The following is a 12,265-nucleotide window of genomic DNA, read 5'->3' as shown; positions in this document are numbered from 1 at the left end:
AACTTTTAAAAATTTTAAGAATAAATGTAGAAGAGATGGTTAACAAAATCATTTAGTTATACAAAATTAATGAGGACTTATTTGAAAAAATAAGTAAATATGTGATTCAAAACAATATTTTTTGTAAAAAGCTATTACACCCATACCTCGTTTTAGGTTAAAATTATTTTCATCCATTAGATTAAGAAATATCAAAATCTAACCACACATATGCATTGGCTGTTTGTTACATCTAATGTAACATAAGCTTTGCCTTGTTTTTATATATATGGACTACATCCAGGGTTGGCTTTAAAAACAAAACAAAAACACCATTGTGTTTATTAAAATAATATATTTGTTCATGCAAAAGTACAATTTCGTTGCAATATGGTTTATTTGTTTATGCTAGCTGTTAAGATTATTTTTAATATGATTAATCTTTGCATGCACGAGGTTTTCGAATCATCTCACATTCTCATGTACTTACTATAAGCGTAACACAGAGAGTCCAAATAATATTAAAATCCAAAGGTAAATCTTCTTCTAATTCTTAGCGATTGAGCTAATTATCTAGTTAATTCATGTAGTTTTAACAAATAATCCAAAACGTCCTTATATATGTTTTCGGGAAAATTTTATAATGCCGTAATAAAAATTACGGCATCGATATTGTGATAGACATAAATATTATAAATTACACATAAATCTTGTAAATTTAAAATAAAACTAGTAAATTTATACAAGATTATTAATTATTTAAAAAATTAACATTGTTTCTATAGATTTTATTGAAAAATATTTTATTTGTTTACAAAAAATATTTTTTTTAATTAAACAAAAAAATTACTCATTAATTAAACAAAAAAATATACTAAAAAAAGTGAAATAAATTTTATTGAATTGATTTAACCATAAATTATATATTTATTTTAAGACATTTGTCCACTTTTTTTTCTATTTTCTATAATAATGTCTATTTATTATGTAAGTAATGTTTATCTTGATATGGATCAAGTAAAAACAAAATTAAAAAAAAAATCTTATATTACTAGACACATATATGATATATCAATAGATTAAATCTAATTTTGAGTCTTATGCATACTTCATGTAATTTAAACTTTTTACTTAGAGACCATTTAGAGTTGTTGTTGAGGAAGTGTAGAAAGATGAAAAATAACCTCATCTTACAATAACTATAAAAGATATTAAAATAATATTATTTTCAAAATTTGATTTTGAAAAATATATTTCATTCTTAATAAAACATCACATATATTACATAAATGTAAAACTAGCATTATTCAATTTAATTAAAAAAATAAATACATATATATGGCGATAGACATTATAATGAGTTTTTATTTTACAATTGTGAGCTTTTTTACAGTAATTCTTATATTAATTTACCTATTTATCCACAAGTTTTAGGCATAATCTACAAAATTCATGTTTTATTTTGTAAATAATGTTGATTTACTTGTTTTATGATATATTTTTAAGTTTTCATTTTTATTTACTAGTTTTATGTTATATTTGCAAGTTTTTATTTTGTTTATCATTAATACACTAATTTACTAGTTTTATATTAATTTAATTGTTTTACCTTCCATTTACAAGTCTTATATATCATTTCCAAAATTTATGTTTTATTTTTGCATTTTATGTTGATTTACTAGTTTTATGTTATATTTATAAGTTTTTATTTTATTCACCAATAATATATCAATTTACCAGTTTTATAATAATTTATTTGTTTTACCTTTACTTTACAAGTCTTTTGTTTTATTTCCAAAACCTATGTTTTATTTTACAGTTAATGTTGATTTACTAGTTTTAAGTTATATTTGTAAGTTTTTGTTTTGTTTACTAGTAATGCATCAATTTACTAGCTTTATATTAATTTACTTGTTTTATCTTCTTTTTACAAATCCTCTGTTGAATTCTAAAATTTATGTTTTATTTTGTACTTCATAGTGATTTACAAGTTTTATGTTATATTTGCTAGTTTATGTTTTATTTACTAATAATACATCAATTTACTAATTTTATATTAATTTACTCGTTTTACCTTCCATTTACAATTGTTATTTTTAATTTCTAAAATTTATATTTTATTTTACAGTTAATGTTTATTTACAAGTTTTATGTTAAATTTACAAGTCTTATATTTCATTTACATTATTTATATTTAATTACGGTATTGATACCGTAACTTTAATTACGGCATCATAGAATGATGTTTTCATTAAAATTTGTTCAATTTCCCTATTTTTCTTTTTAATCTATGTTAATGTCTGATTCTTTCTCGAATTTCAAGTTTATTAAACAGAAATTTATTAAATCTAGAAAAAAAATGAAAGTTTATGGTAATTTTTAAGAATATTGATACTATCTCCATAATTAACCCAAACCCTAATAGCTAAAGTTTGTATTTTATCCAAACTTATGCCTTCGAGGGCACATGTATCAGAGAGAGAGAGAGAGAGAGAGAGAGAGAGATTACAGAGAGGAAATGGCGAGATCGACCGGCAAAGACGCTCAAGCCCTTTTCCATTCCCTTCGCTCTGCTTATGCTGCCACTCCCACAACTCTTAAGGTAGGTCCTCACAAACCCTTCGCTCTGCCTTTTTTATCATCTAATTAAATTCATTACATTAACTGATTTTTTTTCAAAAAATTCTGTTTTTTGTTTAATGCGTGTGTAGATCATCGATCTGTATATGGGTTTCGCGGTTTTTACTGCCTTAATTCAGGTAAGCTGCTGCTTTTGTAAATGTCATTTTCACTTGTGTGTTACTGGGGATCTGCTGTTTCAGTGGATTGGTGAATGGGGTGATTCAGAAATCGTCAGTTTGTTTACATTGGATCATTTTGATCCTTTTTTTTGTTATTATTTGTGTGTAGGAATTTAATTATGCTTTAAAATTCTGGTAAAAGCTAGGGTAAATTTTGTGCCTTCCTAAAAGCGTGATTTGTGAAATGCAAAAACTTCCCAGTAGTTCTTTAAACTCTTTCGGACGGCAGGCCAAAATGTTCTTTTTCCTGTTTTTGATATACGATCCTTAGATAGTACGAAATTCAATTTCGCGTCTTTAGCTTAGAAAAGGGTTTTTCAAAAATCATTTTGCTAAATTTTAATGAACAGGGTCTAAAATTATGAAAGATTGTGTACAATGTTGTCTCTGTAGGATTGCTGTTTAGGCTTTTCTAGTTTTGTGTGATTTCCCTGATTTACTTCCCAAATCTGAACTCTCTGGTATTAGAAGTTGTATTAGGTAAAATGATGAATATTAGCTGGCAGGGTCTGGGTTTAACCACCTTATAGGTCATTATATGTATCTGAGCCAATATAATTTTTCTCCTGTTAAATTTTAAAGTAGTATTTTTTTTTTTTTTTTTTTGGTTGATGTTAACATTTGATGCATATATCGTAGTGCATTATTCATGATTTGATAGCTTGATTGTCCAGTTGCCTAGTTCCAATCATCCTTGCACAATCTAATGTCTAATATTTTCTTTTTAGCAACTGGGACAAGGTTCTATTCTTTTTATTTTCTTTTTAATTTTTTTTCCTGGATGAATGAATGCAACCCCCTTGCAGATAATGCTGGAACTTTTTAGCGCACATTTTTTAAAATAATTGGGTAGTTGGTCATGTGTCAACCTATGTGGGTGGGAAGTGTTTTACATTTAGTTTCTCTGTAGTCTGTTTTTTCTCTGCCTCATCAACTAAGTATCACAATCTGTATTTCATTACTAAATGAATAAGAATACAATTCCCTTGTGTATTGTATGTTGTATCTAATGAACACTAGAGTAACTTGTGCTTTGAGTTATAAACAAGGAATAATAATTAGAAGAAATCACAAGCGTATTCTTAGCCTCTAATAATTGAGTGGCATATGAAAGTACATAATTACAACGATGATAATAACTACAGAGGAAAGCTTCTCTTAGACCAGCAGTGTTTGTTTGATAATGCAAGATCCTAAATCTAGTATTCCCAAGCGAATATATCATTAGTCATGCTGTAAATTTCGTGATAAAAGGTTTTCACCAAGTGTTTCCTTCATGGATTATGGCATTTATGTAAAATTCTGTCTAGAGGGAACCTCGAGAAGGGACAAGTGGGTTGTTGCTTTGATTGTTTTGTCCCAAACTTGCTTTTCCTGCAGCAGTTAGCACCGGTTTAGTAAACTATTATGGTTTTAATAATCATAAATTTCTTCCTGCTGTGTATTTTGCCATAGTTGAAATGCATTTGAAATACAGTTATTTGTTCTTTTGTTTCTTTTTTTTTTTGGAGTTGCTTATTTGGGTTTTAAGCTGTTTATCATGGAAATTGATTCAAGAAATTCCTGCATAGAATCCCTCTTGTGTATTGTGATGAAATTGCTGAAATTTTACCTTCTTTGTGTCTTGGCTGCTAGTGTTTGTGCTTATTCTGATGCATTTTTGGGCTTATATCCAATCTGAGGTTAACAGGTAGTTTACATGGCTATTGTTGGATCCTTCCCATTCAACTCTTTTCTTTCGGGAGTACTTTCTTGTGTTGGGACAGCCATACTTGCTGGTAAGTAGACTATGATGTAACAGTTTGTGAGGACAAATTTCATGTTATTGTATAGAGATATTCAATTTGTGAGACTGATTTGGAATCTTGATCGCAGTTTGTCTACGTATTCAAGTGAACAAGGACAACAAGGAATTTAAGGTAAATTTTCTTCTGTGCATTATTTCTTATAATCCGCTTGCATTTGCTGCTGAAAAATTAAAATTAAAATTGGGGAACATGCGTTCTAACTCCAATATGGTTTGATGAATTCAAAATATTGAACCTCTATTCTTGCATTTTTTGTCCCACTTACATAATGCAAGGAAAAGCTGAAAATGTGTGCTTTGTTAATAAAGCGAATTACTTCCATTTATTGGTTTCTTTGATTTGATGACATTCTTTTAGCACCAGATGATATTTATCCATCAAATTGCAGGACCTACCACCAGAGCGAGCTTTTGCGGACTTTGTTCTCTGCAATTTGGTGCTGCATTTGGTGATCATGAATTTCCTTGGATAAACCTTGACCCTGGGTCAACTTAAAATACAATTTTCTTGGTCGATGACAGTGTGACCTAGCTGTAAAAGTTAGTTACGACATTAATGCAGATATTTTTCATAGAATGTGAACTTACTATAAATGAAGACGTTGACCATTTTTGGATTCTTTTGGTTCTATATTTAATTCCAGGAACTTTGTGTCTCTCGCTGCCTGTATCGGATTGACAATTACACAAACCTTGCGGTTTCCTGATACAGAGACCGGAAACCTGAGTTGCATGACTCTTTCTTTCTAGTGATCATTGGATTTCGCTTCATTTATTTATTTCTTTATTTTTCCGGTTAAGAATTTGGACTGCTGCTAAAAGAACTGGTTTCAGCTTCTGGCTTATAAAAGGAAAGGCTTGGAGGCCATTTAATTTAAAGGCCACAAGGCTAGGAAACCATTTAATTTAAGGCCACCCATGAGGGTTGGTTAGATGATAACATCACTTCTATTGGAATTAAACTTGGTTATTGGTCAGCTTTGGTGTACCCAAAGTCACTTTGAATTTGTTATAAGAGCCCAGAGAACATTATAGGCAGCATTAATTATAGGCTTTTTATTTATTTATTTGTTTTCGTATAAAGACAAGTTGTCTCTTATACGAAAGAGGAGGCTCGTTTAAATCTGAAAGAATTGTTTCACTTATTTGAGAATGTACCATTATGCTGGATAATTATTTGTTTGATAATTACTAGTGAACTAGGTTTTGAAAAAACAACTTAAATCAATTTTTTTTTTATAAAAACAATTTGACAATTTTAACATGACTGGGGAATAGATTCACAAATAAAGTGACTCTTTGGGAATTCAAAGCAGTCTTAAACGTGAATTGATTTTCGTTAAATATTCCATAAGAGATCAATCAAAACCATCGCGACATTAAAAAAAATAAAAAAATAAAATTGAAAGTAAAAGTTGATTCATGATAATGATAAGAAATGATTGGTGTAAAAGCGATTGCACCATGCCTAAATTGAAAACAGAAATAAAAGTTTATTCATACCAATAAATGGTTGATGCAGCTATGTAGGAAGTTTTTTTAAGGTGCGTTTGAGATTGAAGTGCTGTAATTTTTAAATTGCAGTTGTTATGAAAAAAAGCTGTAATTATAAAATAAAAGTTAAAAATAATATATAGTAAATATAAATTTTAAATAATAATTTTGATAAAATTATTAAAAATATAATAGATTCTCCATTACATAAGTGAAAAATCATATCAATATAACTTTTAAGTTATAGCAATTAGTGTTTACCAAACACTTTACTGCTGTATCTTAAAAATTACAGTTGTCCAATCTCAATTCCAAACACATTCTTAGTTTAGACCATCACAAATAATATCATACATTTAACTTTTTTATTACTAATTTTGTACAAGCGTTCGCACCATACCTAATTTTTTCTTTTCTTAAAGAAAAAAAAGGAGATGGATGATATATTCGATGTGCTCAAATAAATATGAATAAATAAATAAAAACACTAGCGAAAGAGAACTAAAAGAATTGATTGTTTATATATATACAATAAAAGAAAAGAAAATAAAAACAAAGGTGTGATAGATTCTTTTCTTTTAATTGGTAGCCTCATGTAATCGGATGGCTACTAATTGAGGGCTAATTTTCACTGACCTCCCCTCAACTATCTCCAATCTATATATAGATGGACTTTATGTCCAAATTAAAGCTAATATCCCATGATCCAAGTAAATATGAATGTTAAGTGTGACAAAAATTGTGAGAAAATACATTAATATTATTTAGTGAACAATTATGAAAGAGATAAAAGGAAGAACAAAATTAAATACCTGTAATGGATAAATATGATGTTTGTGTGAGTGATTATTATTTTATATGTCATATTGGCATTAAATTAATTTTTAATTACGTGATATCTTTAATAAGCTCACATGATGATAGAAAAAAAAATGAAGAAGAGAATGATTTGACAACACCTTCATTAATCAAATATTGAAGCAAATTATTTACTTCAAGTTTAAAGACATCTAAGAATCCCTTAGTCTTTTCAAGTAATTTTCTAATTTCTATTTTTAGACTTAAACTCATTTAAAAGTACTTGTGTTCATCAAATATTGAAGTAAATTTTTAGAATTTGCGTCAAGTTTAAAGTTATTTGAAAGAACTTATATTTCCTAAAAAAATTCAAATAATTTTTCATAATTTACTTGAAACCGAAGGCCATTCGAAAACACATGCATTTAACCACATTCAAGGCAATTTTCAGGAAATTTGATTTAACTTTATTAAGCTACGAAATTGCCTTTGGTAATAACAATCAAACAAAACTAAACGTTTGGTTCGGGGGAGGTCGGTGTTAATATTGTAAATTACACATAAATCTTGTAAATATAAAGTAAAACTAGTAAATTCATACAAGATTATTAATTATTTAAAAAATTAACATTGTTTCTATAGATTTTATTTGTTTACAAAAAATGTTTTTTTTAATTAAACAAAAAAATATACTAAAAAAAGTGAAATAAGTTTTATTGAATTGTTTTAACCATAAATTATATATTTATTTTAAGACATTTGTCCATTTTTTTCCCATTTTCTATAATAATATCTATTTATTATGTAAGTAATATTTATCTTGATATGGATCAAGTAAAAACAAAATAAAAAAAAATCTTATATTACTAGACACATATATGATATATCAATAGATTAAATCTAATTTTGAGTCTTATGCATACTTCATGTAATTTAAACTTTTTACTTAGAGACCATTTAGAGTTGTTGTTGAGAAAGTGTAGAAAGATGCAAAATAACCTCAAAAGAGCGCCAATGCATTCCAGCTAACTATAAACCATTACAATATGATGTAAGATTTTATAAATGGCTTGAGCAGAAATTTTCAAATATCAAATCGGAAGTTCCTTAGACCAACAATATCAAAAGTAAAGGAAACCCATAGTTAGCACGAACTGATGCAAGCAAATTCAGTCATGAAAAATCCTAAACAAGAATAACAAATCTAACTCTCCTAATTCAGCTAAAAGCTAATTCTAGAAACACAACAAATATGCTTTCTGTCACATGCTTAATTGTATCATACCTCTGCAAAGCTTTGACGTAGTGCAAGAAGTTTCCCTTCTTCACATCCAGCAAAAACCAATTACTGCTTGATTGATTCAGAAGCTGTTTTCCTGTTCAAAATTGCAGAAGCATAATGGACACCATGTACACACCCTGCTATTTTAATAAAGTAAATTCTCATACTTACTTCCTGCCAACTATAACTCTACAGCATCATGCGTTATTGATCTTGCAAGCTCCTCAACAAAATCAGGTAAAGTAGCACTGAACAATGAGCGTACTCTCGAAGGATTGGAGCATGCTTTCGCCACAGGATCGATAATGCTTTAACAAGTTGCCCACCTCGAATGGTTTATCAGTTTCATCAAGGACAAGATATTCAACCCTACACAGAAAACACATGTGAGAAGCATTTCAACTTCAATAATGGGAAGTATCGAACAAATAAAACTTGACAACATAACTCTGAGATGTTCAGCTGATACAAATATTCAGCTACGCGTTATAGTAATCTTAGTAATCACTGTTGCATGTGTGGCTAGCTAGACTAGCTATATATTTAATTTATATGCATTGAAAAATAATAATTGAAATTCATTCTTCCTTTAATCCATCACATTGCAGGTACTATACCAAAAGAAATTGGGATCTTAAGAAATCTGGAGGTGCTTGATTTGGTTAGTAACAACCTCAATGGTGAGTTACTAATTAATTTTGGTAGCTAGGTAGCCTAGCTATATATTTAATTTATATTCATTGAGAAATAATAATTGAAATTCATTCTTCCTTTAATCGATCACATTGCATTCTTCCTTTAATCGATCACATTGCAGGTACTATACCAAAAGAAATTGGGAGCTTAAGAAATCTGGAGGTGCTTGATTTGGTTAGTAACAACCTCAACGGTGAGTTACCAATTAATTTTGGTAGCTAGGTAGTCTAGCTATATATTTAATTTATATTCATTGAAAAATAATAATTGAAATTCATTCTTCCTTTAATCAATCACATTGCAGGTACTATACCAAAAGAAATTGGGACCTTAAGAAATCTTATGGGGCTTCATTTGAGTAGTAACAACCTCACTGGTGAGTTACCTCAAGAAATCGAGAATCTAAAAAGTCTAATCAGACTGTTTGTGAGGAATAACACATTAGGTGGACCTATTCCTTCAACCCTGTTTCGTTTAACAAACCTTGAGGTTTTATATCTTGGTTTCAACCAGTTCAATGGCACAATTCCACGAGAAATAGGACATCTAAAGAATTTGACTTATTTGTTTATCAAAGTTAACAAGCTAACCGGAGCTATTCGTTCAACTCTAGGTCAGTTAACCAGCTTGCTGCAATTGGATCTCAGTTCTAACCAACTCCACAGCTCCATTCCACTAGAAATAGGGAATCTTAGTGCTCTAGAGGAGTTAGACTTATCTGATAATAAAATACATGGTATCATTCCAGATGAGCTCACCAAGTTATCCCAACTCAAAAATCTCAACATTTCCTCAAACCTACTTTCAGGGCAGATACCTTCTGCAATTGGAAAACTCTTCAACCTTAAGTATCTCGACCTCTCTAAAAATAAACTTGGTGGTTCTATTCCAACTGAGATTGGCAACTGCTCAGAGTTAAAGAATTTAACATTGAACCACAACAGTTTGGATGGAACTATTCGCCCAGAAATGGGAGAAATTTTATTGCTTCAAAACTTGGACCTTTCCCACAATAACCTTTCAGGCACCATAACTAAGACTCTCTGTCCAATGCATTCAGACATGTCATTCAACAGGTTGGAAGGTGAAATTCCCTCTAATTTGCGGGATAATCCACCAAAGAGTTTTGCCGGCAACACTGGTTTATGCGGCCATGTTGAAGGTTTTCCTTCTTGCTCTCAAAGTCAGAAGCATCCACCTTCAATCATTCTGTTTGTTAAAATTTTTCTTCCTCTCATTCTAGTTCTCGCCTTCATTATATTAGGATTCATATTACTCCTTAAACGTCAGAATAAAACTCTGAAACTCAACTCAAGAGCTGCCAAGAATGGAGATGTGTTTTCGGTGTGGAATTATGGTGGTAAAATTTTATATGAAGATTTGATTAATGCAACTGAAGATTTTCATATCAAATTTTGCATCGGAACTGGAGGTTATGGCAGTGTTTACAAGGCAGAGCTACCAGACGGAAAAGTTGTTGCTTTGAAGAAGCTTCACCATTCTGAAACAGAGGATTCAACTTTTGTCAAAAGTTTCCAAAACGAGGCTCATGTACTCTCCACTGTATGACATCGGAACATTGTGAAACTTTATGGTTTTTGTTTGCACAAAAAGTGCATGTTTTTTATTTATGAGTACATGGAAAGAGAAAGCTTGTTCTGTGTTTTGCGCCATGATGACGAATCTATTGAGTTGAATTGGACTAAAAGAGTGAACATCGTGAAGAGTGTGTGGCTCATGCTTTGTCGTACCTGCATCACGACTGCACTCTGTCAGTTGTTCACCGCGACATATCAAGCAACAACATTCTACTTGACTCAAATTTGGAGGCATCTGTTGCAGATTTTGGCACTGCTAGACTTCTACATGTTGATTCATCAAATAGAACCCTACGAGCCGGCACTTACGGATATATTGCCCCAGGTGCATAAAATAATTGGTTGTATTTCTTTTTACGCTCTATGGTTTTACTTTCAAAGACATAATCTTACACCTTTTCTTTTCATGTAGAACTTGCCTACACTATGGTTGTGACAGAGAAATGTGATGTTTATAGTTTTGGGGTAGTGGCACTCGACATATTGATGGGAACACTTCCAGTAGAACTCCTCTCGTCATTATCATCATCATCATTGGATCCAAAAATCATGTTGATCGATATTTTAGACCAACGTCTCTTGCCGCCAGTGAATCAAAAGATTGTTCAAAACATTATTCTTGTTTCAACAATAGCATTTGCTTGCTTGCGTTCTCAACCGAAATCTCGACCCACAATGCAAGGCATTTCTCGGGAACTTCTTGTAGAAAGACACTAATGCAAAAAGCTCTCAAAGAAATTTCCATTTCAGAGATGAGAAATCAAGAAATGTTGTGGCTTCATGAATCTGATACTATCCCATGAAAGGATTTCAAAATTTGAAGGTGAGCATCCTTGTGCTCTGCTGGTCTCTTTAGACACAAATAATGATGGCAAAACCTAGACCTTAATGGCCGCATTTTTAAATGTATTTTTCAATTTAAGTTGGGTTATGTTTGTTTTAGTTGTTTGTAGCTTGGTGGAAGCTTGACTTGTCTTTGGCAAAACTCTGTTTTTTTTTCACAACCGTTGACTAAAAAATAAATTTAAATGACAAAAAAAGGCGTATATTAAGGGGCTATCCCCTAATCAAATGAGATATAAAATATACTGGATATTAGAGAAGAATGTTTGTTCATTAATAGAAAATGAGATATTAAACATATTAAAAATTAGAGAAGAATATTTGTTCAGTAATAGAAGGGTTATAAATAATCCAAGCAAATTTGGCCCTCAAAATTACAAAACTCTGAACCTTGATACATGAGAGTACTCACCAAACTTTTCAAAGTGATCAATAAACTTCTGCCAAAGCAATCCAGCATCCACCTAAAGAGAAAGAAAACCATCAAGACATATAAAATTCCATAGTATATGATTCACTCCATTACTAAGAAATGCATAAAAGAACTCATACAATCACTCAACCTCAATGGTTTCATTATGATTTTCCAAGAAACGGCGTGGTTATTGGTTGGGTGTGATGTCAATAAAAATTATTCAATTATTCGTTGATTTACTTGTAGTCAATATAGCTGAGTATTAATACCAATAATTAGATTAAAATTTCGTCGATTTTCTGTGTCAAAGACTTGAAAAAGATAATAAAATAAAAAAGCCCACAAATTCGACAACTATGGGAAGATGACCACAAATGTTGAAACGAGTTGACTTGTAATACAAGTAAAAATCATTAAAATTCAACTACACGTCGAAAGCTAAAAGCTAACATGAAAGTTCAGAAGGATTGCCAACATATTTTTCTGATCCGTGGTCGCAGCCAACGGCAATAATTGCCATGAACGGCACACCATGAGACACTCCAGCCCACG

At 30.5% G+C, this 12,265-nt stretch overlaps 1 protein-coding gene and 1 pseudogene across 1 annotated transcript; both read left to right on the top strand.

Annotated features, from left to right (window-relative positions):
• Positions 1 to 2,412: 2,412 nt before the first annotated feature.
• On the top strand, positions 2,413 to 5,207 carry LOC102618059 (dolichyl-diphosphooligosaccharide--protein glycosyltransferase subunit DAD1-like). Its single transcript, XM_006480596.4, has 5 exons — positions 2,413 to 2,581; positions 2,691 to 2,738; positions 4,471 to 4,558; positions 4,656 to 4,699; positions 4,977 to 5,207. The coding sequence occupies exons 1-5, from the start codon at positions 2,447 to 2,449 to the stop codon at positions 5,058 to 5,060; spliced, it is 399 nt and encodes a 132-aa protein (XP_006480659.1). The 5' UTR covers positions 2,413 to 2,446; the 3' UTR covers positions 5,061 to 5,207.
• A 3,364-nt stretch (positions 5,208 to 8,571) lies between these two features.
• LOC107177369 (MDIS1-interacting receptor like kinase 2-like) lies at positions 8,572 to 11,194 on the top strand (annotated as a pseudogene).
• Positions 11,195 to 12,265: the final 1,071 nt, after the last annotated feature.

The sequence above is a fragment of the Citrus sinensis genome, chromosome 6 (assembly GCF_022201045.2).
Source record: "Citrus sinensis cultivar Valencia sweet orange chromosome 6, DVS_A1.0, whole genome shotgun sequence".
In the NCBI taxonomy this organism is placed as follows: Eukaryota; Viridiplantae; Streptophyta; class Magnoliopsida; order Sapindales; family Rutaceae; genus Citrus; species Citrus sinensis.
This window is presented reverse-complemented; position numbering and strand designations above follow the sequence as displayed.